At 38.7% G+C, this 27,763-nt stretch overlaps 1 protein-coding gene across 21 annotated transcripts in view; it reads right to left on the reverse strand.

Moving 5' to 3' along the window:
• BNC2 (basonuclin zinc finger protein 2) overlaps nt 1–27,763 on the reverse strand; it is a 433,411-nt gene that overhangs the window by 260,327 nt on the left and 145,321 nt on the right. For 12 of the 21 annotated variants that reach the window (XM_045882449.3, XM_064579718.1, XM_064579716.1 and 9 more), the window contains one exon: nt 3,504–3,587. The exons of 5 other annotated variants lie outside the window; for them this stretch is intronic. In XM_045882449.3, coding sequence (XP_045738405.2) covers nt 3,504–3,587 — 84 coding nt within the window. Of the gene's footprint in view, nt 1–3,503; nt 3,588–20,236; nt 20,652–27,763 lie in introns of those variants that run through there. 4 more of the 21 variants (XM_064579722.1, XM_045882446.3, XM_054509230.2 and 1 more) reach the window with 3 other exon arrangements.

Consider the following 27,763-nt stretch of genomic DNA (forward strand, 5'->3'; position numbering starts at 1 on the left):
TTTTTTAAATAATCATACCTGTTTAATAGGGTGGAAAGGGGACACCTCAAATTCTTTTTGGTTCATACTGGTGATAATAATATAGAAAATTTGCTGGCTTCATTATGAGTTCATAAAAATGACCAGCTTTGCCCTAGCAGGTTTATTATGCAATAAAAAGTTTTCGAGACAACCCACACAAAATTAATTAACTTCTCCAAAATCATAGGAATTTAAATCTGGTCATGGTGATCGATAGACTTCAATAAGCAGCTTTCAGTTCACCCTTATGCTGCATTTAACTAGCAGCAACCGCCAAGCTCATCCCTGTGATTCCATAAGTGAATGCTGCAGGTTGTTTAATAACCTGGCAAATTCACAGTAGCTTGTCAAATTATTACAGGAACAGTGTCATCACTAAACAAGCCTGATCACGGTTAATTACAATGCAGACTAGAGAGCAGCCACAATTGTTCATTAATTACAGGAAGCACCTCATTTAAATTTTATGGAAATTTACACTTGCACCCCGGTATGTCTGGGAAAAAAAAAGTGATCCTTCACGCATTCACAGAAGAAAGGAGTCTGTGGTTTATGAAACATCACAGTAAATTGTGTCTAATCTGGTACTGAAATATTGGTTCATTATTTACTCTAATTTTCTAAGCACTTTAGTGGTGAAAAATATCAAGTTAACCCCACATCTTGAATTCCTGATCAAGAAAGGAATTGTATTGGGTCAGATGTAACAACTTAATACAGGATAAGGCAGAGTTAGACTTAAAAAGTAACTTTTCTCTGACTGAAAATATAATATTTAACAGCAATTAAGGGAAGTCTAAACTACAATAACCACTTCCTAGAAAATAATTATATAAGAGCACAATATTTTGCTAATATACATCAGTTAACCTCCCAAGGCAAAAGAAAGTACAGTTTCATACCCACTTCAAAAACCACTGAGGAAAATCAATAAAATTAGTGAATCAAAGTCTTGATTTCCAGCTACTTTTCTAAATCAAGCATATTAACATGAAAAGCCAGCAGACACCCTTGCAAAAGTCAAGTAAGACACAGACTTCAGGATAACAGTCATTCAAAACCAAAGATATGTTCATGAAAGTGTGTGAGGGATCTTGGGATTATTAAGCAATAAAGGTGCTAAGCCATCTGAAATTTTAGGGATAGGAAAAAAGAGTGAAAAGGAAAGAGGTAAGAACAGAAAGGGACTCCACCAGTTATGAGAAATTATGTCAGCCAAAATAGAAAAGTAAATCAGATATGGGCGCTGTGTGTCTAAATGAAAATCCTTCATAGAAAAGGATATAAACAAACTACTGCTCCTAAATCAAGGTGTACAAGAGGTTATTCTCAGAATCAAGAAGCCAAAACAGCAAATCCTCTAGTGGTTATGATGCCTGGCCCTGGAGACAGCCTGAGATCCAAACAGGGAAAATAGATGCCTCTGGCACGTCCTAGGGTGAATTCCCTGGAGTGCAGAATTAGACTACAAACTAAGAAATTCCTCATTTCTTAGGGGAAAAAAAAGACCAGATACATGCCATAGCAAGAATGAAAGGACTCTAAGCTAAAAACTACTCGTGAAATTGTTAGCTGGTGAAGAACATATTAAGTGTCAGGTTTTTTTATGACTGACATAATGTGGATATGTACCAGATATCATTAAAATGTATGGAAGCCATATTTAGAAAGGAAGAGGAAAAAGAGAAGGAAATGTTCAAATGGGTCCCAGTTAATGCACCAATTCACCACACTTGACTCTTTGAACAGATTCAACCTTTCCACTCGGTCTGCCAAAATGGTGTTGCAAGAGGAGGAGTCCAATAAAATGAGACTCATTTCTTTGCCCGGGGGCTTGGTCTTCTTTGCAAGGACCGTGATGAATTGTCAACTCTACAAATGTTTAACTACCTACAACCAGGGTTTCACTTAAACTAGTAAATATACATCTTCTCTCTTGGTATGTTAAAATAATATGCTCCGTTGGTCTCTTTCAGTTTTATTTCACACAGTCACATCTGCAAAACCCATTGCTCTTTGCTTCATAATTCAAAGTTCACAAACAGATTCTCCAACCACCACCCATGACAGACCATTCCAGGTGATGTGTTTGAAGAACATCACTCATCCTACCCAGAGGTCAAGGATCAGACCACTCTCCATGAAAAGTCTTCCATCACTCTGCATTTGCGTGTCACACAAAAGCTGTTCGCTTTCCAAAACTGGGAAATACATGATCACGTCTCATATGCGTCACACCTGCTTTTCTGTTGTAGCATAGCCATACACCACCCAAACAGTACCAGCTTGTGGCACAGCAGAGCTCAGGTGGTCTTCCCGAGGCCAAGAGCAGGTGTGCAAGAGATGGTATGCTCTTCAGTACCATAAAAACTGAAACCTCCTCCTACCACCACTTCCACCTTCTCTGCAACTGTGAAGAAGTCAATCTTTAAAACTATTCTAATGCGGAGCGTCTAAATCAGTAAAAATGCTTTAAAACCAAGCTCACGGGCACCTGGGTGGCTCAGTTGGTTAAAACCAAGCTCACCATGCTCACCCTGTAAGTCTGAAAATTTAGAAAATGATGCCAAATGCAGGTCCTAAAAAAAAAAAAAAAAACAGTATGTGTTTGCTCCTGCTAGGGGATGCCACCCACGTTACAACTTAAGCCAGCATCTCTGCATTAGTAACACACACATTCCTTAAATATTAAATGGCACATAAAGTAGAGGTAGGTCTTTGACCAAGGTGTCATTTTTATATTTTTCATCTGTGATACACCGAACTACTTCTGATGTCCCAAGACCACATAACATGAACTGAATTCTAAGTACTTTCACTTGGCTAATGAACTTAATACTCTATCACAGGACATATCTCCCCATACATGAAAAGGGAAGATACTTATCATTCAATCATACTTTTCTACTACGGTGCCTAATGGCTTCTGTTCTCCTGAGCTGAGAAACCATCATGCAGGAAGCCCGACTTGCACACCACGTATCTCCAGTGCCTACCACAGTACCAAGCACGTGATAACAATGCTTTGAAAAGACAAGAGCTAGTCTTAACTGAGTGCCCGTTATGCACCAGGTCCTATACTAATGGCTAGGTATATGTTAGAACATTTACTCCTCATAATCACCTTGGGTGGTAAGTCTCCATTTTATAGATGGGAAAGCTAAAGCTCAGTGTGTCTGAGTGACTTTGCCAAAAGTCTCACAGTAACTTTTGTCAACCTAGGCAGCCAGCCTTTAGAAACCATGTTCTTGTCCACTGCCATATGTACCGTTTCTTAAATGGATGAATAAATGAATTATCTCCAGTTACAGACAGTTTAGCCTGAAAAGGACTCTTTGTAGCACACAGGCTACCTCGGTTCTTCCTTTACACCTGTCTCAACAGTTGTCCATCTCCTGATGACACTGATATATCTGTATGGCCTCCAGGGACCACTCTTTCTGTCACACCACCCCCAACTAATAAAGCAGTAAGACTCCAACCTGGACTTCCAGCCTCTGGTCTGGCTCCTCCAGGTTTGGGCAAAAGTCTGCACCCAGCACTCTGCCAGCACATGCCACTGGAACCTGGGGGAATATGGCCAAGTTAGATGCTGGGTGTGGAGGTTGCTGAGAACTACACACAAATACATTTGACCCAGACAGAAGCAGGGACATTCCAACTGCAAGTATGAAACAGGCCATCGTGGCTCCATTGGTTTTTGACACTTAGTAGGTCAAATATATTATGACTATCATGTAACCAAGTTTATTAACTATCAGAAGGCAAATTCTAAGAAGAAAAGATCCACAAAATTTTTATTCCCCCTTGTATTCACAGCATGTAGCACAAAGTAGGCATGTACTAAATATCTCTGGATGGAAGGAGGAGAGAAGATTAAAGTACAGGGGGAAAGAAACAGAGAATCTCTACTTGACACGTGACATTTCTTCCCCTCTTTTAATTTTCTTATGTGAGAATGAAGAAGAACACCGTATTCTCTAATGCCTAAAGTTCCTTTCCACTGTTAAAATTCCTGTTCAAATTTATTTTTCCTATTCATGGTAAAGGTTAGCATAGACAGACTTTATCAATATTTTTTTATTTATTCATGATCTCTAAATTTTAACAGGCTTATTTTATGTCTGTTCCAATAATAAAAATGATAACAAAATAGCAATAATTTAGAATATTTCTCTATATTTAAAATTCTATACTGAAAGCCACTAAAGATTCCCTTTCAAAACTATCTTAATTAGGCGATCTCATCTCAAAATATTGCCTACTGTTACTTGCTTACTTCATTTTAGATTTTTTTTTTTTTGAGATAAAGACAAAAGGACTTAGATTCCATCTAAACCTGTTTCCGCTTTTTAAAAAAGTTCTCTGAATCACTATTCAGTATTTCCAAACACACACTATCTTTGTTAATCATACAACTATCTTTATCATAATCTCAATCCATCAATCAGCTTCATTCCACCTGTCTTCTTTCCCTATCAAGGCCCACCTTTGCTGTTTTGTTCTGTGCTTTAGCTCCACTTAGGATCATCTGTGTCAGTCAATTCTCTGTTCAGAGATCAGTTTTCAGCCAAGTGTACCGCCTTAGAGGATATTTCCCTCTTTCTTTCGACCCACAAATAAATCAGTTCACTTCTCTAAATTTAAACAGTTTTCAATAAAGTCCACTTAGCAAGTTTACCAGTGAATATTACTAATGTTGTAAAAAAGCACTCAGTCAATTCTTCAGACATTTTTGGGACCAACTCTCCTATTCTTTTTAAGTCTCGCATTCTTTCTTCTTGCTCATGTCCATAAGGTGACATGGACAGATTATCACCTGTCTTTGAACTTAACCACTCTTCACCCACAAATTTCACAGTGGGGCCCAAGAGGGGAAGCAAGAGAGGTCACGTTTACTGAGCACTTGTGATATGCTAGTCACCATGTGGGCACCTTACACACATGGATTAACCTGGTTTTTCCCTTGCAACCATCTTACGGGTTATGAGCATCTCCCTTTGACAAATGAAAAAAAAAAAAAAAAACCCAGAGGCTCCGAGTAGGTAAATAACTAGAGCTCAGGGTCCCATACTAGAAAGTCGTAATTCCCAAACTTAAGAAATGAGAAGACTGAGAACATACTTCAAAGAAGTTAACAAGAAACATGCAAAAGTTGTGGCTTCTCATCTAGAGGCATTTGTTGATGTTTCATATGAAAGAAATTACAAAAAAGACAAAGGAAGTGGAGAAAGTGTGTTATCAGGACCCACTACTTGCTCTGCGGTCTAGGACAACATAAGCAATGTGAAATTATCCTCTAGCTTGAGGAATGAGAAAGAAATGGGGCACAGAGACAAGCAGGAACACTGTCTATGTGCGTTGGGGCACACACAGACTGATGCTGATACCACCCCTCAGGTGACAAATGGAGGGGCACTAATGAGTTCTGCAACAGTAGTTCTCCCTAAGGTGCAACAGAACTGGGGAAAAATAAATCTTCGAATATTTCACATCAAAACAACCCCCCCCCACAGCTTCCGATAAAACCTCAATAAATGTGACTACTTAACTGATTAAAGCACATTCCATGAGCCAGAATATACACTGCAAATCAAGTGTAAAGAATACTTTATGTACACAAAACAAATTCCCAGTTACCTTAACACTGTTAGACTGTGTCACCAATACTAAGTTGCTAGTTCCTTTATATCACCTCCCACCCCACAGGACGCATTTTATAAACACTCTCGAGAGGAAAGGAGAAAGTTAAACAGCGACAATTACCCTTGATTACAACCTCAACCGCTTAGAAATACAGTCTCTGAGAGAAAACAAAAAGGTCTGTGAATAAGTTGGAAGGAAACAGCGCCAGGCTACTAGAATGTTTCAGCTATCCAAATTACGAAAAGAACTACACGAGGGACGTGAGTTAGCACTCTCAAACAGAATCCTAGGGTTTCAGAGCAGAAGAAAATCCATCAGGATCCAGGTAAATGGACTCCTGTATTTTAAAGATGAGGAAATTGAGACTTAAAACTGGACAGTTGTACTGTTGGGTTCACTGTCTAATGATGTCCTCTCCTACCCCACCCACCCCACTTCATGGCAGTATCAGATAAAGAAAAATATTTAAGGGGAAAGCATGCTCTGTTTCCTAATTCATCAAAATGTACCAAGGAAAACACAAAGGATATAAAAGTTGATAACCTAATTAGTTATAATTCTGCACACCTAGACCATTAGGCCTTTTGATTTAGAAGCCTCAGTAGTGAGAGAGCTAGCTAGAAATGATCAAAAACATGACTGACGGATACAGCAGACATAAATTGTCCAGCCCCTTATTATCACTCCAGTGTAGATTAAGATAATAAAATATGGTATGTACCTCACTACTGTTTTCTCTGGAATATAAAATTTAAATTAATTTTGGGAATTCCAATTTCATCTGCTTTCCTTCATGCCAGTGTTTAGTGCCTTTTTCAACGCCATACTTTATTTTTTTATTTTATTTTTTTTTTAAGATTTTATTTATTTATTTGACAGAGAGAAGACACAGTGAGAGAGGGAACACAAGCAAGGGGAGTGGGAGAGGGATAAGCAGGCTTTCAGCCGAGCAAGGAGCCCGATGCGGGGCTGGATCCCAGGACCCTGGGATCATGACCCAAGCAGAAGGCAGACGCTTAACGACTGAGCCACCCAGGCATCCCTCAACGCCATACTTTAAAACAAAGTTCTCTACAATGATTTTCACAAAATGTTTCACAGTGGTTTTTTATCTCTGAAAAGTAGTAAGACTAGGGGACTTTTTATTTTTTGTTCTTTTTTGCATCTTAGTATATTTTGCTTTCAATGTAATAAAAACATTTAAGTTAAAAGCCAAAAATACTAGACCGATCAGCTAATATTTCTGAACAGTATGCCACAGGTTTAATTATGGGATAGTAATTGTCCAGTACTCATCTAAATTTCATTCTGCTACTGCTGTAACAGGAAGTAGGAGGCCTTGAAAGGGACCCTCTAGAATCCCCAGGGTAAGCAGAAGCTGAGTGCATATCTACTCTCCAGGACATACCTCAAAGGAATCATGGTGTGTGAGAGAGCTATTTACAACTTACTTTGTGTATAATCAGCAGAAACAAAAGATATGACAACAAGCATAAAGGCCTCCCTCTCTTTCCCTCTTTCTCCCCTCTCAGGAGAATTCAGCAAGGGAGGGCCAGTGGGTATTCACTTCAGTGTCAAAAGGGCTTCCAGAAAACACATTTTCTGTGGGGCAGGGAGGAAATATGGCAGGCTTCCTACACACACACACACACACACACACACACACTTCTTGTTTACTGAGATCACACATTAAAAACTGTTAGGGGCCAGCCTTCTGAAAAGAAGACTGAACAAACCCCACAACGGGAGCTCCTACTCAGAATAACTGAAACTGAAGGAGGTAAAAGGTGTGTGTAAGGAAGGGGACAATGGAAGAAACAAAGAGGCACAGAAATGATAACGTGAGAACAGAAACACGTTACCAAGAAAAGGGATTACAGAGTCTGGGATGCTTCTTGCAGAGTTAGGGCCCATTTGAAATTTTATTTTTAAACACTGAACATTCAGGTAGCCATTTGCCTGATAGGCACTATAAAAGTCAGAGCCTAAATAAACAAACTAACTTCCCTGTCAGCTCAAGACTCTTCAGTTAAGCTGGCCACAAGCCTGGATCATTTCTGAAGGGCATGTGTTTTGGTGACTTCAGACTAGCATGCAGGGATGAGGGAAACTATCTGAACCCATGAAAAACTTGGAAAAGAGTGAAGAGACAAAATTTGTTTTAAGAAGCAGAGAGTGGGAGCGAGAGAGCCCAAAACGAGTCCCATTAGAGGACGGAGGGACTGGCTGGGTACAAGCTCTTTCACCCTCCAAGCTAGAGAAAAGCACTGATTAGAACTTCAACCTCATTTCAGCGGTTAGACAATGCCAGGCAGCAAGAGGAAAAATTACTCAGATAACACAAAGAATTCAGGAAGACCATTAAGTGAAATAGATTTGGCAATAAGCTAGTCAGGAGCTCTTGTGAGAAAGAGCAGAGAAAGAAATGAATTAATTACCAACACTGTAAAGATGAAGATGTACACTGAACACTGCTACAAAATAAATGAATACAAAAATCGAAAAACAGGAAGATGAACTGAGTTGCTGGATGTGCAGATAACTTATACCTTAATTTTTCAGGCTACAATTTCACTAAAGACAACATTCTGGGCCTAATCTTTCTCAGCCGTGGAACCCCAGGCTAAGACTCAGAAGGGACAAGTATACAGAAGTTAAAGCTCAAGAATCAAAATACTGCTTAACCATCAAAAAGGAACTGGTGAGTCTAAACAGTATTGATCCAGTCTCCAATACAGACAGAATGGCCAGAAATATGCTTATTCTTATAGAGGCCTTAGATGAGGCAGGGCTGTAACAACAGGAACATGGTAATAATGAGAGATTATAGGAGAGCTGAGCAGGACAGAGGACAGTCCCCTCTAGAGTCAGCCCAGAATAATGAACTACAGGATCGAGAGGAGAGAGCAGAAAAGGGTCAAGGAGGGATTCTGCTACTCAACAGGTTGACAGACACAGAGGATTACTGCGGGTGGGCACATGTCCTCACAGGAACCAGGTACTGTTTAATTGGGGCTCACTCTCTTTCTGCCTCGGGAGCTGGTCCTCTTGGGTGAGCCAGGGCCCTAGACTCTGTGATAGGAGCAACCTCTGCAGGTACAATTACAGGAAATTTTCACAGCCACAAACAACAATACCTTGTTTTTATACTGTGAAATGTAGACTAGAAGGTAAAAATCTCTCTTTCCTGGTGACCCCGTGCGGAGCCTGATGGACCACGAATAATGCTGAAATTACATAGCATCTTTCTTCCAGAGCCCTCAAAGGGCTTTACACATAGTATTTATTAATTCCCATATCAGACAAGTAAGAGGACAGGAGAAAATTTCTATCATACTCTTTTTAAACAAGAAAACTGAGGACCATCACTACAGTCTTCCCCCACATTTGATAAATTGAATAGAACTGAAAATAAGACAAAGTTCCCTCAACTACCACGCTAGTGTTTTACTAGAAAAGCCTTCTACCATATGAGAGTTTGCTTATTTGTCCAATTCTTGTTTTATGTGGGTTTTAGCACTGAAGAAAATGTGAATGAAGAAGTTATTTGTAACTTGCCATGGATGAGCTTTATACTTGAGAAAGAAAAGTACAAAATATGATTACTTTCAACTAGTTTACAATCCTTCTTGTAATTGAGTATTTTGGAAATTAAACACCTCAGATTGTTGCTGACGGGCATATACATTGTCAAGCCTGACAAGTGACATTAAGTGAAATTTCTTTAAGATTTTATTTATTTATTTATTTATTTATTTATTTATTTATTTATTTATTTATTTGAGAGCATGGGTTTGGGGAGAGGCAGAAGGACAGCAGACTCCCCGCTGAGCAGGGAGCTGGGCTCCATCCCAGGACCCTGAGCTCATGACCAGAGCCAAAGTCAGACACCTAACCGGCTGAGCCACCCAGCTGCCCCTAAAATTTCAAATATGCTTATATACACCCAGGTTAAGTTTCTTTCTGTCCTCAAAGCTCAACTCCAACTATCTTAAAGAGAGGTAATATGAAAAACTCCACTGGCTTTGGCATTAGACTTCTATTTTAACCCCAAAAGCAGTACCTTGTAAAGTTGATCAGTAAAGTACCAATTTAGAGTCTTGTTTCCTGCATCCATAAAGTGGGAATAATTATATTTTTACTGTGTAAGCCTGGCTAGGTTGAAGGAGAGGACACAGATAAAGCACCTAACTAAGCATGCAGTAGGGACACGTATAGGTAAATGATACTTCCCCAGATGGCACCCCACCCCTCTCCCAGTATGCACCCCCATGAGAGCTGAAAAGTTTGAGACAGAGAAGGAAGGGATTTGAGGAAGGAAAAGTAAACCTCAAGTAACAAAGGACTAATATAAGCAATTAGGGAAACTAAAAAATTGTATCTATTCAATTAGTCTCAATTAGGGGCCTGGTCAATCAACTTTCAGAAGGCTTCCTAGAATGCTCTGTTGAAAAGACTATAAAGACCTGTGTAGGGGCGCCTAGGTGGCTAAGTCGTTAAGCGTCTGCCTTCGGCTCAAGTCATGATCCCAGGGTCCTGGGATCAAGCCCCGCGTCGGGCTCCCTGCTCAGAGGGGAACCTGCTTCTCCCTCTCCCACTCCCCCTGCTTGTGTTCCCTCTCTTGCTGTGTGTCTCTCTCTGTCAAATAAAGAAATAAAATCTTTAAAAAAAAAAAAAAAGATCATTTTCTATACAGGGGAGCCGGTGTGGCTCAGTCGTTAAGCGTCTCCCTTCGGCTCAGGTCAGGATCCCAGGGTCCTGGGATCGAGCCCCGCATCGGGCTCCCTGCTCAGCGGGGAACCTGCTTCTCCCTCTCCCACTCCCCCTGCTTGTGTTCCCCCCTCGCATTCTCTCTCTGTGTCAAATAAATAAAATAAAACCTTAAAAAAAAAAAAAAAAAAAAACCTGTGTAAGTTCTGAGAGACTGACCATTACCGTCTTCTTTGGGGGAAGGAATGAGAAATGGCACATTTCACACTCTGCCACTCCTGCCCCAACCAAGCCCTTCACAATTAAAAATAAGGTAATTTTTTGAGTTTCCTTTCAAGCTAGTGGGTTGACCTATGAATTAAAAATAAGGAGCTTCCAGGGAACATAGGTGAATAAAATCTGAAGAACCTCTACCCTTTTGGGGTTAAATAAAAAAACTGAACAAAACAGCAAACTGATAGACAAAACCACCTGTCTAGGTCAGAGGTTCAAAGTGTACTCCTCAGCCAAGGCACATGATTAGCGCATCTCCTGGGAACTTGTCTGAAATGCCTTTGGGACTAAAGACCTGAGACCCACTGTGACAAAACCCAGGGGTGGAGCCCAGCCATTTGTTTATGCAAGCCTGCCAGGTGATGCTGAGCAGCATTAAGGTTTGAGCATCACCAGCATAAATAAACGAGAAAATCAAAAAAGAACTAAGAAGGCAAAAGCTCTCTAGATGATAGCTTAGTTTTAGAAAATATATGCCTCTTTAAAAAAGGGGGGGTGAAAGAAGAAGGAAGTAGCACCCACCAGGCATAAATTCCAGGATGTCCCAAAATCTTACTATGAAGAAGAGATGGTAAGTCAGAAAAGGAGACTCTTAAGAGGGAAAGCCAAAATAAGCAAGCCACTTGAGCAGTGGTCTGTCCAACTCCACAGACGCTGCAAACATCAGAAGAAAATGATTTGGGGGTAGACATTAACTTCAGCGTTTAAACTAAAAGCACTTTAAAATGATCCAGGTACCCTCGAACTCAACCACTGAGTCAGTTCCACTCGGCTTCCCTCCCTGGTTCTCCACAACAATCAAGAATGAGGATAAATGGAACGATCTCTGATGAAGGGAGAGAGGCTATTTCAATCACCAAGCCACTGAATTTCTTTTCTTGAGGGGGTGGCTTTTTTTTTTTTTTTTTAGAAAGGCGTTCACTTTTGAAGATCTTACTTTCATCAGAGGCACAAAATGAGACAAATCCAAAGGGTTTCTTTTCTTCCTAACTTTAACAATTCTAAAGAGAAAAATGTATGTTACTAAAGCAGAAAGGAAGTTTGGGGATCACATAAGATGAAAGAAGTGTTACGTGCCATAGAGTGAGAAAACAAATATTACTCCCCCAAAACTCTATGTCTCAAGTTACCCAGTAAATCACCTACCTTAAATTTATTACGGTTAAAAAAAAAGTTTTAGTAGCCATATACATGGCTTAAGAGACAAAATACAAAGAGCACGTAAACTAGATTTAATGCACAGTGGCTGTCTAGAGATTCTTCTGGACTAGACCCTTGCCCCATTTGACAGGACTCAGACTCACTATGAAGAGTGAGGCTGAAGGAGGCCACAAATTGTAGCAAAAGACCAGAGGAATTCCGACTGCTGTAAACAGGAGAGCCAGGGGAGCCTTTACCACGTTGCTAAAGTGCATAATGTAGCAAGTCGAAAATCAATGAACCAACGTGGTTTTCTTTGCATGCAAAGTTTGAACACAGGTAATGAGAAGAAAGGAAATGGGAAGGCAGATTGAGGCTTGCTGTTCCATTCAGTAAAAACTTTCCCAATTCAAACGCAAGTCATACTGTGTATTGCACAATACCCCTCCAAGCCTGCTAAGGATCCCAGGGTAAAAAGAGAAAATGTACAACATACAAAGTTGGCTTTCTACAGAATGCCCACCCTCCCGCTAACCAGAGCCCCTACCCCATCCCAAGTACACAGATCCTAACTGGGGTGAGGTCTAGGGAAGATGAAATGCTACAGTATTCTGTAACAGACAGGTGGAAAGTGAATATAAATGCCTCCTACCAGGGGCATCTCTTTGTTACTGTGGGTCTCAGGAAGTGGTGAGAAGAGAAAGTAAAAGGGAGATTCTTATATTTTCCTTGGGGAATCTTACAAAGTATTTTTTCAAACATATTTTCCTCCTAAACTCTAGTGGCTTTAGAGGCTAAAAGAAGCAGCTTAGTAGACAGCAGAATGCTTTATAAATGATAAAACACATGATCTTTTTTGTTTGTTTTTGGTGTTAGTAGCCTCACATGAAGATAGAGCTACTTATTATGTCATCAACTTACCTAACAATAAGTAATGCTATAAAACACCATTTTCTCTCTACAGGTTTCCTTTTGGTGATGTGATGCTCTTCCCAGGTTTCTCGGACCACCTGTATGAGAACAGTGTTCCCAAATCCCTCCCTATTCCTTACCTCTCCTGTGAATTTTAGTCCTGCAACTAGAGCTAAACAAGCAAAGCAAACAGGTTCATTGCAATCCTATCTTTACTACAGCTCTCTCCTGACTTTGCTGTCTTTTGCAAAGTTATAATAATAATCCCATTAACAAAGTCTCAGAACCACAGATCATGATTAAAAGCCTTGTCCTTATTTCCCAAACCCAGTAAATGGGTTTACTGAAAGCCTAGCCATTCTTCCCTTCCAAGCTCTTCAGCTGCCTTCCCCCCACCCCAAAGATTTCTCTCCTTCCAGATCATTTCTAACAAGTGCATGCTCAGACCTTTGCCATAACCCTTAAGTGATAATACCACCTTTATCATTTCACACTCACCAACCAGTGCCATATATCACCACTCCAACTGTCAAACATATTCTCCTAGATGATGTTTAGAGCTCCCCACAAATTACCAATTAAAGTTCCTTCCGGGTGCTCTGCAACCTAGCTCTCTACCCTGCCTTTCCAGCTTTATCTTTTCCTCCTCCTTCATGACAAATACTTAATAGACAGTCTAATTAGACTATTGGATGTCTCTTGCATACTGATTTGGACTTTCCTAATTTGACATAGTTTGCACGCTGCTCTTTTAGAATACCTTCTCCTGCATTATACTTTTAAAAATCTTTCTATTTCCCAATGCCACGTCTACAAAGTTTTCTGATACCCTCAGGCAGAAGAGATCTCCTCCCCAGTGTTCTACCATCCTTAGGGATCTCAGCACTACACAACTTTGGACTGTAAATACATGTTTTTCTTTCCTTAAGGGCAGTATCTTACTTCTCTTTGTATTCCCCCATAACCCCTACCACACTGCTTTACACACACAGCAGATAGTCAACAAATACATGCAAAATAAATAATAAATAAATCTCTTAAAATTCATAGTGGCACCAGAAAGCCAATGCTACAAACACAGCGATTTCAACTGTACCTTCATTCCACCAGATCCTCAACAAACACCCTTAAGGCAGTTAAGAGCCAATAATTCCTATTTTATAGAAATTCAGGATGCAAGGTTACTATATATGCACAGAACATTCTTCTGAGTATAATTTAGCCTGTAAAGTTTCAGTAACTAATTCAGTGTCACCCTGTTGATTTGTGGTATGTTTCTATGGAAATGATACTTCTCTTGCTGGACTTTCCTTCCAGCTTACTTCAGGACACCTCTAAAACCTGACTCCATCAAAGCAGTCTTCTAAAGATGAGAAAATATACAACACTTTCTCTACAACAGAAGTGTGAGAGATCTTTCTCTGCCCCGCAAGCTGTCAACACATGCTGAAATCTGAAGTACAGAATGATAAAATAAATTCTGCCTCTCAGTTTAAAATTTACTAGGCTTTGAAGTAGAAGCAGGTATGAAAAACCTCCTGTAATAAGCTCCTTAAAACATGTATTGATTGCCATATACCGAGAAAGAAAGTAATCAGCCCATTACACTGCCCTGAGAGAGGAACACATTTCCAAGATACCATGAGAGTGGTTTACAGCCAGCTGGAGATAAATTTCCATCCCCAATCAGTGTCTCCTTTGTTTCAAGCCAGGAGTAAGCAACTACAGCCTGTGGGCCAACTGCTACCTTGTGATCTACTTTTGTAAATAAAGCTTTATTGAAATACAACTACGCCTATTACTTTATATCATCTATGACTGTGGCTACAAAGACAGAATCAAATAGTTGTTACAACAACCACATGGCTGCCTAAAATATTTACTATCCAGATCCTTTTATTTATTTTTTTTTAAAAAGATTTTATTTATTTATTTGACAGAGAGGGACACAGCGAGAGAGGGAACACAAGCAGGGGGAGTGGGGGAGGGAGAAGCAGGCCTCCCACTGAGCAGGGAGCCCGATGCGGGGCTCGATCCCAGAACCTTGGGATCATGACCTGAGCCAAAGGCAGACGCCTAACAACTGAGCCACCCAGGTGCCCCTACTATCCAGATCCTTACAGAAAAGGTCTACCAATCCCTGTTTTAGACTGCGCAAAATTATACCTCTTTCCCCAGCAACATCACTTTTAAGAATTAATCTTTAGGAAATAAGAATACAGTGCAAACAAGAGTGTTCATGTTGAAGCAACACTCCTCTTAAAAGAAAAGAGCTGGCAACAACCTCAATGTCCACAGACCAAGAACCCATTGCATAAACTATGTTACAATGATTTACTAGAAACCTGTTAAAAATTATGATGGATATCTAGATTTATAGACATAAAACGGTGTCTATGACAGGGTTGAGTAAAATTTAAAATGCAAGTCATGTATCCATAATCCTTTTATGCAACTAATACCTATCCCTATGTTTGCAGGTACACCCAAATGGAGAAATGACTAAAAAGATGTTAATGAAATGTTTCCTTAGTGGCAGCCTTTCAGACAGCTTTCTCTCTCTGTAGTTTACTTAATCAGATCCATACAAATGAATATGTATCTTTACACAAAAGATGTTAAAAAAAAGCTTAAAGTATTAATTAAAATCAAGATGCAAAGTTTACATTCCACATTTTATAAAGTACTATTTTTTTTTTTTTTTTTTTTTCAGAAAACAGGTGGTTTTTTTTTTTTGTATTTTTTGGTTTGGGCAGGCTTCTGGTTTTGTTGTTGCTGTTTTAATTTTTCCTTTTTCTTTGTTTTAAAGACAAAAAGACTCTTAGGCTTACTAATAACCTGCATATCTAGGCACTGGCATTCCCACTACATATGGCAACCTCAGTTTTGGATGGAAAAAGTCCCCTGCAAAAGGATGCATGGGTTAGGAAGAAGAAGAGAGGTTAACAGAATAGTCCCCTGAATGGAAATGTATTAATTCAATCAGTGTCTTGCTTCTGGGTTACCATAAAAAGGTTCATAAAGTACCCAAAAGCCACGTAAGATTTTAGAATTATGCTGCTCAGTGACTGATTCTCAGTGAAGAATAAGAAAGGAGAGATTTTTCTCAATCTTCATTTTCCTCAACAAAAGTAAGCTTCTGCAAGATTGAGACATGTATTTTTTAAACTGGTAATGAAAAAAGGCCAAGGATGTACATGATACAAGTATTAAGAACCGGGTAGCCCCACTGATAAAGAGATGCTAAGTCAACACCACATAAGGCTTGAAAACTAACCACAAGAACAACAGAGGGCAAAATTGCTAGTAACAACCAACACCACTCACCCTCTCTGTACCAGACTTTCCAGGCATGATTACTAAGCCCCACTTTATAAGTGAAGTCACTGAGGTTCAGAGAGGTTACAGAACTTTTCCAAAGTCACATAAAGAAGAGAGAAATTGAAAAGCAGATACATCTGCCTCAAAAGTCTGGACTCTTCCCACCAGGCCAACTAATGAAACAGAAATTACATTTCTAATGAAGTACTATATAAAATCCCAGTATAAATTTAACAAGTTAGAACACTTGAAATTCCTGGTTTATAAAGATATTACAAAATGATGATGTCAATTAATTTGCTTTACAAGTAATTTATTTTAAATCGTGTTTTCTACATTTTCTGAGTTAAATATATTCATATTCTCCATCCTTACATTTACACATATACGATATGTACGTATCTTTGCAGATAATGCTATATCATTATATAAAGCACAAAAACTTTTTAATATTTTCATACTTAAGTGGAGTCTGGCTATATTTGTAGACACGGACTCCAGTTAGGCAGAAAACTGTGACTTGGCTTTTTTTAGGACTTTTCCCACAGTAAAATTATTTCACCGTTATGGATTAAACAAAATCTGTGCCCTGAAAATTAATATGTGAAAAGCTGTACAATGACATAACTAATTTCTTTTACATCGGCATTTAACCTGTACTATTTTTTTCTTACATATATTCTCTTTTAAAATTATGCAGAGATTAGCTTTTCCTGTGAATTCCCCATAATTGCACCTCCACGCTCAAGATACATAAAACCTTGAACTCCCAGATGGGGAAACTGAGGTTTTGCTGTGCCTCCTGTTTGGGAGTGTGGGAGTATTAGGCTTTGGTTTTCTGGCAGCCCATGGATCCCTGGTAGAGGCCTAAATGATAGGACTTTGTGGCTGTACCCCTTTCCATCTAGAGCACCTCTAATTTTCGGCAGTTCTATATATTGACTTCCTTATAAAATTTAATTTGAAAGAAAAATCCTAGCAGATTCTACAACTATTGTTTTTCTTTATTCTTTTTTAGTCACTGGCTTGAGTTACAGATGGATAACGAATGAGGCAGAGGAAAAAGCAGACTTTGGAGTTAACTTTGTTGGATACAAATTTTAGACCTTTATTTCCTCGACTGTAAAATAAAAATAATTGTACCTGCCCTGAATGCTTTTTAATAACTGAATAAGATAACATGGGTACCAAGTCTAGCACACTGTGTGAGCTAAGAGATAGCTGTGAAGTTATTAGTTTTTAATCCTCATTCTTTTACTCTTAGTAACAGGTGAAAATAAACGCTAAGCCAAATATTTATTTTAGGTCTGAAGATGCAGTATGTTCAAAGTAGGATTGGCTAAAAGAAACTAGATGTTAAGCAAAATAACAATGTTAATCAAAGGTCATCTATACATCTATAACAATATTAAAGTACTACACAGGAGAACATTATTACTTTTGATAAAACATAATCCAGGATTAAAAAGCACTAAAAGCAGCACATTTTGCTCAACAAATAGTTCCCAAGCCCTAAAATACATTTAAAGCATTGTGCATGACTGGAAATGAAGATGAAATACTGCACAGACACCCATGTATGTTGCTTGCTAGTATTCTGTTTAATTCTGAGAGGTGTAAACACGACTCGCTTTCCTGTGACCTTAATTCCATGAATACAAGTGAATATTCACAAAGCCGGGGATACAGGCTGGGGTCTTACCTATAAAATCAAACTTCAAGTTCTACTATCAAATGCTAATGATAATGAGTATAATAAGACAGGAAGCTTCCACTCAGGCACATGATTAGAATTGACGATACAAAGGTATACAGAACTCAGGAGAATTTGCCAACTTTGCCTCCAGTCTACAGTTAGCCGTAACTGATATCACAGGAATAACAGCAATGTTCTGACACTGACGAAGGCCAACCTGGTGAGAATTGTGCAGAGTGGCGAAAATCCAAGACTAATGGATGACACAAGAGGATTCTCAACCAAAAAAAGAAAGAAGGAAGGAAGGAAGGAAAGAAAGACAGGGAAAGAAACTGTCTGCCAATGCCTCATCTCTCCTTCCCTTTAACTGAAGAAATTAGAACATTTTATTTAAATTTACCTCATTGTTCTCCAAAATTCAAGCCTCCCCGGCCAAGCTGAAAGAAAGGAATCTATAGTTTACTCAGTATCTACTTGGTACCAAAGCTTCACATAGGTTATCTCATTTCATCTTCCTGACAAATTCTCAAGCTAAATGTTCTTTTCCCCATTTTGAAATTGAAGAAAATAAAGGCTAGAATTAAAGTGACTTATCCAAGGTCCCAAGACTAATAAATTGCAACATTAGAATCTGAACTCAGGTCCCATCTTTTAATTCCCTCCCCTCCCCAAGTTCTATAATACCAAATATTAACGTTGGGTCCAATGGGAACAGAAAAATGCTGAGACAACAAGTATTGTTATTAACAAAGTTTGATTCTTAGGGAAAAAAAAATCCTAAATCAACTTTAATTTTTGTATTAGGGAGACATGATATTGGACTAATTCTACTCTTTCCCTCTTGGATTATGAAGGGAAAATTTTAATAAATCAAATTGGAAAAGGTTGAAATAACCACAACATCCTTTTTATAATCAAAAACTGCTTCCATGATCAGGATCACAAATATATCTTTAGACACTCTAAATGTACATGATAAATTTTTTTTCTCAGTTTGGCACTGTTAAGGAGTTTTTGTACTATTTAAGATAAAGAATTAATTTCGAAACTGGCTGTAAGGGGAAAAAAAAAATCCAGCACAAAGAAAGTTTAATATCCTTCTGAAAACTGCACTTTAGAATCTGGAACTAAAAACAAAATCACCAGAAGAAAACCTCCCAATATCACTACTACATCCAACAAAGTAAAAAAATAATTCTTAATGTGAGTATTTTTTAGGACGTAAGGTAAAATATCTAATCAATTATCTAAACTTTGAAGTGCCACATCCATACATAAATCATGATTTTTGCTATAGAGTTGACTGCTTGTTTTGGTTTAAGACCTCCCATAAACAACGTGAATGTATCCGTTTATAAAGAACAACCCATTATACAGATAGCACTAATCTGATTAAACACAGGAGGTCCATCTTGACAAAATCATCACTTTACAGAAATATACAAACCACGTACCCAAAGCTCTCTAATTGGACACACAGACCCACCCATAGTTTACTTTTGGTACTATATTCTTCAGTTAAATTTCTATTCCATAACATTTAAAAAAATAGCTTCTCAAGAGAAAACTACCTTAGTTTAACAACTCTACAATTTTTTCCCTGTTAGCTATTTGGCAATTATCAAAATGTATGTGCACATACAGGCACACACATACACAACCCCATATATGTATATATATGCATTATTAAGGAAGAGAAAATGACACATAACAAGAACATGAAAACAGAAAAAATATTAAGGTTTGAAAGTGAAAAGAAAAAGGTAATTCAAAATTATGATTCAAACTATTATGGTATCTTTACCTAGGTAAGCCCAAGAAAATCCATATTTCTCCTATTCATTGGGAAAAAATCAGGCACATGAATATTTTATAAAGTCACAATTCAAAATCAGAAGGCCGTTCCATACACCCATACTTTAATCTGTTATAAATTAACTGGAGTCAGATAAAGCATGAAGCAATCCTGAGTGTTATATGTAACATGCACAATTACAACCAAAGTCAAATCATACACACCCTCAGCTAACTGTAAGCCTAAAACAACTGGAACAGTGAATGAGAAGGCTAGAGTTTCCCCTGGAGAGGGACTGGGATGGACGCAAATCTACAAAATGGATATATCTGAAACAACTGCAAAGCCTGAAAATGTCCTAAAACCCTGAAGATGTTCACGTGGTTTCATAACAGAGTCCCTTTACAAGATCCACAGCCCAGATGACTTGCATCTTTTAAACTGCCCTAGTTCCAGAATTCCTGATTTTAAATCACACTGGAAACCTTTGGCTGCAATTGAATTAGAATGGTTCAGTTTACCCCTTCTAAACGCCACAGGGGAAAAAACAAGCACCATACTTAAGTTTGTTCTGTTTTAAACTGGACCTTCTGCATTCCAAAATTGTATCCCTCTGACTAATATAAACCGTTATTACAGAGAAATGGTTAATAATAATAATAAAAAAAAAGGAAACCAAACCATCCAGTGAAAGGAATGAGGGAGTAGTAATGGTAACATACAGTACCATGAGCTGCAGTGGCCTCCCAGTCAGTGGTGCAAGGTTAACAGATCACTCTTGGCCTTCAAGCAGACAGCAAAACACAGCCTGGGGAAGGGGGGGGCGGGGGGGGGGACAGGGACCAAGGCCGGGGGGAGGGGGCTCTCGCTCGGGTAGTTTACACAAGAAGTCAGCTCAGCTCCTTTCTGGCGCATTCCTCCTCTCTATCTCCCAACCTCTTTGCGTGTGTCTTGTCATATTTTCTTCAGCTGTTAATTGTCCAGACTGCAAGACTTTAAACAGCCACAGTTTAGGAAAAAGCGAAACCCTTCTAAGTGACCATCGGAGCAAATCAGCTTCATGCTGGTGGGTAAAATTTTCCAAGGGAAGTGTTCTTCTGATAGTTCCTGAGTCTCTAAGTCACCCCCACCCCCACCCCTACCCGCCGCCACACACACTCCCCTAGAGGGCTAAATGCACTGTGGCAATAAAACATTCATGCGACTTGGAATTTTAACACAATGCCATTTCCCTAGTTTAACCTGAAAGGAATGCACTAGTCACAACAGACTACATCATCCTGCCATTAAACCCTGCCAAGGAACGGCTTTTTTGGCCGTGCTGGGCCAGCTTTGACGGGAAAGGAGTACACAGACCCACACACTGAGCACAGAGGGGCCACCTCTGCTTCCTCAGCCTCGGCCAGCAACACCCTGCTCTTGAACATGACCCTTGACCTTTCGCATTGTGACCGGCTTGTGATGCATGTGTCGCTCTGGAACTTCTGCAGAGCCACGCACTGCGCAGGCCATTTGCCGCTCCCTCTCCACAGGACTTGGGAGGATGCCAAAAGTTCTTATGATTACTGCTACTACTGAAACTCAAAGGTTTAAGTGTGGGGATGCTTTCTCCCTGTGTCCCAGAGTGGTCTGCTTTTCTCTTTCCTTTGTTTGTTCAGGACTTTTTAAAAAACAAACTTTGCATTTGCATTCATAATTAGGTTATGATTACCGACAAAATGGTTTGCTTTTGGGACTGCTTATCAAAGCTGCCAGTTCTTTCGCATTTAAGTGACATTTAATTTAGATTTACAAAATACAAAAACAGAAATAATTCTGATTTCTCCTGAGAATCTTAGAGAAAAACTCAAAGGTGTTAAATTCTAAAACATCCACACGTTATTAACCATTTCATGTGGCTAAAGTACTATCACAAAACAAGCAATAAGTTAGATCAAAAAACCCCTAGATTTATTGATTTATTGGTTTATTACTTGTGCAGAGATTTCTGCCTTCCAAGGAACATAATGGACAAACCAAGAAACAAAGAAAAATATATGTACAACAAATGAAAAATTTAAATCATATGAAAAATTTAAAAATGTTTTAATTAATTTCTAACTCTGCTGCGAGGCCAGTTTGGCCCTTTATAACCAATCATATCACAACAGTATTTTTATTAATTTTGTAAGTTACCAGATACCATAATTTTGACCCCCCCCCCCGAATCCCTTTTTCCTTCATCTTCAACTTCCCTTCCACTATTAAAGTACACCTTACAGATTTTTTTTTTCTTTTCTGATTACCCATTTTTCCCCTTTTCTGATCATTAACTCTTCATATGGGGCACTTTCACTTTCAACATTGCCCTATTATTTTGTCTTTGTTACTCCTCCTCTCTGCTATAGTCACAGGTAGGTCTGAAAAGCAGCAAGTCTCTCCTTCTTGCCCTTGACCTTGAACTACAGCCAGGTGAGGGCTGAATTATCCCTACAAAAGGCAAAAGGTGTTCCAGTTTTAATCTCCTAGAATGAGGCCACGTGCCCTTCTCAGTAACAAATGAAGAACATCTTATTTCATCTAAGAGAATACTCTAAAATACAAAATGATGATCTCTAAGCAAGTTAACATGCACATATAAAATAAAACCAAACTGTCGTCTTTAGCGCAATTTTTGTCTCCTTAGTAGTTGGAATTAGTGTTAAGCCCTAGTTAAAAGATTTTTTTCTTTTTCTTTCCTTTAAACAGACATTATCAGGTCTTGAAAAGTCATTCTAATCCCTTCACCTTACCCAAGCCAGGCTAATTCTAGATAGGAGGACAGCAATTAACTTAAAAAAAAAAAAAAAAGGGAATTATATTTGACTTGGGGGACAGAGGATGGGAGATCAACCCAACAGAGAAGCAAAGATTATCAGAACCTTTGCTAAAGATTTCCATTTCAAAATGTAAATGCTGAAATCAAACTCATTTTAATCTATATTAAAACACAGCAATAAAGGCATGATTTTTTTCAAGTTACCTGACTTATTATCAATGTATATTCAAATTCCAAATTAGGATGTTTTATTGGGAAACCCAGTAAAATTGAAGACAGCACCAAGGCAAGACATGAGATTAAAATTACAAAGGATAATTTCTATTTAAATCCAGATATATTTTTTTTGCTTGTATCAAATTAATCAACACAGTGATCCCAGAGTATCTAGGATGAGCATCCAGAGAAAGAAAAAAGTGAAGGTCTGTGAACATGCAAGAGGCATTTTAAATCCTCTCAATTGTGATGCATTTCCTCTGAAGACTTCTGGAATTTTGAGATACATCATTCAAAAAAGCGATAATCCATCTTATTCTATTTCTCAACAAATTGTCAACCAATTTTATAATGTATTCACTGCTATGGTACAGTGATGCATCATAATGAGGAAACCATAGAATGGTACAAATACCACCATGAAAAATATTTTATATGAAATTATATCAATATAGAACTTGCTAGTAAAGAAAGAAACCCATATCAGTAAGTTCACTGAAATGCAAAAAGTTGCAAAAATCCAAGTTTTACAGAAATAGTAACTTATTTTGGCGGGTAGGTTTGAGATGATCAAATCTGTGATAAGCATTTTCCCATAACCAAAAAGAAAAAAAAAGCCTTACCATGTGAAATGGCATTTAGAAATACAAGTTTGAAAGTTTTGTAAGCTACCTCTTAATTTCTAGAAAGCAAAATAGGTGAGATTTTTCTTACTGACTTCTATTACAAGGAACATGAGCACACATATGTTAACTCATTCTTCTCAACAAGAGTCCACTTGGAGTCAAAGATTGGCTAAATCAACCACCACTACCCACACTCAGGCAGTTAACAGAAGCCAACCCTGAGTTAAGGCAAACCTCAGAGGCAAAGGGATTAGAAAGGAGATGTGTAGATCGAGGAGGGAAGGAAGAAAAAGGAGATGGTGTGGGAAGAAAGCAGACTGAAAGAAAAGTAAGCAACAAGCAAAAAGGGGGTGAGAAAGAGTGTAAAAATGAGCTGGGAGGAGTGACGTGGAAAGAAGCAGGGAAAAGGAGAGAAAAGAATAGGGAGCCTGAAGGAAGAAAGGGGATGGCTGGGGGAGAGAGGCGGAATAGGAGCCCCACAACACCACAGTGGATCAAGCAGCTGGCCGGAGATGCTAATTCAGCGCTTTAACAAATCAATGCCACTTGAAAAGTACAATGCGAGCCCTCACTGGGTAGATGTCAGGGGACTGAGAAAATGCATTCTCAAGTATTTCACATTAAGAGGGAATAATGTGTTAATTTATAACTCTTCACCCTATACACTTGGATTATCTATCTGTGTCAGCGATTTGACTTCTTAAATTTATCAAAAACGCACGCAAAGGGAGGCAGCTTCAGCTTCACCACTGGGAAAAGGAGGTTTAGGGAAAGCCTGTCCTGGGTAGTTCTGCATCACTTTCCTATCTGGGCTGAAGTACTGGGGGGGGGGGGGGGGGGCGCGCAGGAAGGAGTGAGCATCTGAAGGAGGGATCAAGGGAGGAGGGGAACTCCTGGATCAGTTACTAACGCAACCAAAAAAAAAAAAAAAAAAATAGGCTTTCTTGGCCTGTGGTTGATTGCATTAGGTACCATCCGTCAAAAGTGACACAGAAGAGAAGGAATAACTTGAATCAGCAACCCGAGCTGCCATCATCAGAATTTACTTTACAGAAACTTACTTAAGTCTCTCAGCACACCCAGCGGAAGAGAAGCTGCTGACAATTGGATTGTAATTAAACAGTACTCTCACCATGCCACCGGAGTTCCATAGACAGAGCTTATCAAAATAGGAAGGGAAGGGAGGGCTAAGCTGATTCTATTTGGTTAGCTTTGAGACAGGGAGGGGAGATGTTAACTGATATTACATCCTACCCTAATGTTCCTTTCTTAAGAAAAACCTATTTTATTAAACATTAAATTCTTGGAATTGTTGCCTAATTGTTCTTTAATGTAAATTTAGCTCACTTTTATTATAATGATAGCATCATTAGAGTGTTTCTAACCTGAGGGAGGGAGAAAGATTCTGTTGGTATTTTTGCTGCCAAAATTAAAGCATTACCAGACTTAAGTTTTTAAGGTGCAAGTCCTGTCAACACACAAAGGCAAGTGTCTTAAAAGTGGGGAAATAAACAGAAGAAAGTAAGCTTCAAGAAAAGTGTTTTAATAACGATCACTTCTTCAAAGATATTAAGGGGGGAAAGTGGTTCTACATATAAAGAACACAAATGACTGGATTGTAACTGTTCTGAGTTTCACTTTTAAGATTGTTTAAACTATACAAAGCAGTATTTTAAACTGTAGGGTATTTTTATTTGCAACTTGTACAACTGCAACAGAAACAGACATTCTCTTTTTCGAGACATTCATATGTAAATAAATGCTGATGAATGGAAATGAGATGCTATACATGATGGGCACCGTTCAACATTTAGTTTAAAAAAAGGCGAAGTTACCTCACTCACTGAAGCTTGAATATCTTCCCTTCTACAACTGGGCACAAAAGGAAATGAAAGACAATGATGGACCTTCTACCAGTTTCTATTGGCTAAACACCAGGAACAGAGATACTTATGACAGAAAACAAACATTCTTTCAATCTTATGTTCTGCATCTTTTCTATGACATAGCATTACACAGAATCATTTCTTAAAATGCACACTTGATTAGAAACTGAAATCATAATAGCCAGAATTTTTACAGCTGCACTGAGCCAACGAGTTAAAAGGTCCAAAATAGTATAATTATTTAATGAATGTTTTATTTCTTTCAGAGGAGATAATTAATAAGGAATTTCCTAGGTCAAGACCATAGAGTACACTACTTTCCCTTTTCATAAAATCTTAGGGACAGAATATATATCCTAGGCAGTTATCTTTTCAATGGGAAAGGATCATACTGTATGCATTTCAAGGCCTCTATGCCCTGAGAGTAGGATTTGTCCTATCCCTGGTTTTCGCATGAATTACCACTGCTGCCTGTCCCATCCAAGCTATCCCTGCGTAAACCATCTATTCTTATCATTATTGGTACCATTAATCCCATTCTCCCCTTCCCCCTCCCCCACCTCACTCACCTAAGGGGTTAAAAGACTTCAGTACATATGTGACTTGTCAGTGACATATAATACCCGGGTCCTTCATGCAATCAACTTTTACTTGACATGTATTTGCTCATCACAGGACCCGCATTACTACTGGGAAAATGAAGAAAAACCTAAATTAACACTTGACATTCAATATGGTCAAGTCCTTAATTGGCTGGGCTTCCTGAGAAAGCAATTTTCTATTCCCCAAACTGTTCGCGTGTCATGTGTGGAGTGCAGCTCTTGGCCATCACTGCTGTCCCTCGCTCCCTCTAATGAGAGCAGATGAATTAGTGCTACGTGACACGATTTGAACAGGGCTTCCTCCTCTTCCCCTCCCCCCAGTCTTTCTCCTCTACCAGTGACAGCTGTGTGGCAAAGGAAAGAAAGAAAGAAATGCAAGAGCAAAGAATCCTGTAAAGGATGATCATTTTTTTAAATGAACCTTAAATGTCTTGTTGAAACTCCAGAACAACAGGGTCATTTAATTGTGGAGGTGGGGAAGGGGGTTGTTACTGAGATCAGGGGAATTATCTGGCTATGGTTGATTTGGGTTGTATTAACTTCCAGCATGTTTCTTCCACTGCTGGCTAGTTGAAGTATTAGATTGCACTGGCCTAATTAAAATGGAATTTACATCCACTTAAAAAAGTTTTTTAAAGGTCTGGAGAATGGGTCAACTAGAAAAAAAAATGAACAGCATGAAATGATTATTATTCTAAGATAAACATACCTCTAAAAGAAAAGTCCTTTCAACAAACGTTTAAGTCAAAAAGAACCTACCACACAACTGTCACTGTACTTTGTTTTCAAATATTGTGCAGAGTCTGAACTTAATGCCAACCATTCTATTTTAAATCATTCAGTTACCTTCAAGTGTTGAATTACTGCAACAAAATTAATTGAACACTGATTTCTTTCTATTATTTTGGAGAGGAGGGAATATATGCTGCTTTAGATGTGCTTATCTAGCTCAGTAAGAAAGAACTGAATGAAGGCATGACAGGGAAGGCAGGACAGAATCTGCTCTATTCAAAGGTACTAAAAAGTAAATGAAAGGGGCTTCTCTGAGTCTTCACTTACTCATTTTGAAACCAAAGAGGAAGTAATTCTAAATGCCTCAATTGCTTAGCCAATCCGATTAGGACCAAACAGAACTGGGGGAGGGATGAGTGGCAAAGTGGGGAAGTAGTTAGTCCAAAGTACAGGCATCAGTGAAGAGAATTAGTGAAAATCTCTAGCACCTTAGCATCTTGAAGCTCTACTCATTTTTATTTAAATGAGAAATAAAGCACAGATGCTACCTGTGTACCAGAGATTATTTCAAGACTGCACTGGTGCCACAAAAATCCATGTAAGCCTGCAAAATACAAGCTACTTTGAGGGTAGTTCCCCTGCCTCTAATAACTAGCTTGATCATTTATTAATCATTCCTCCATAATTCTGAATATTTAAGTAAATTGTGAAGTAAATTTGCATACATAAAAATATGGTGAAACCCACTTTTGCACTATGTTTAAAGTAATTTCCACATTTTGTATTTATGGAAAATAACATGAAAGGAAATGAGCTTTATATTTGTCTTAAAGTCAATGCATAACATGATTTTAAGTATCGATACACTAAGAGAAGACTAACATAAGGAATCTTTCTGGGATAGCCTGGGCTTTCAAATTTGTTGGAAAATTATTCACTTCAAGCAATATGAAAACTCCAAAAAATAAGTGTAATTTAGAAGTATTTTCACTGAAGTAAAACATACAACACACTGTGCATGTTACCCCTCCTGTGGCCAAAGCACTGGTATTTCAAGTATTGTTAAGATCCCTTTTGAGAACACACGTGAGACAGCTTGTGAATGGGCATTCTATCAGGTGTATAAATGAAATAAATAGATAATTTAGTATTCTGGAAAAGTAGCTCAATCTAATACACCCAGTTAACTGCTAGAGTAGCATTATCATCACTGAGCAACAAAGCGAATAGCTTTGGGGTGACCTTTGCAATGCTGACTAGTCCATCAAGTTCCATCTCTGAGATGCAAGGTATAGACAGGGATGGTTTATTAACTGAGCTGGGAACCAAAGACCAGGAGCCTCCAAAAGTGTAGGCATTTCACATTCAGGAAATGGGGAGCTCCTTGCCC

Source organism: Mirounga angustirostris, unplaced genomic scaffold, assembly GCF_029215605.1.
Source record: "Mirounga angustirostris isolate CCGP_5_RB_7025 unplaced genomic scaffold, mMirAng1.0.hap1 SCAF_15, whole genome shotgun sequence".
NCBI classification, from domain to species: Eukaryota; Metazoa; Chordata; class Mammalia; order Carnivora; family Phocidae; genus Mirounga; species Mirounga angustirostris.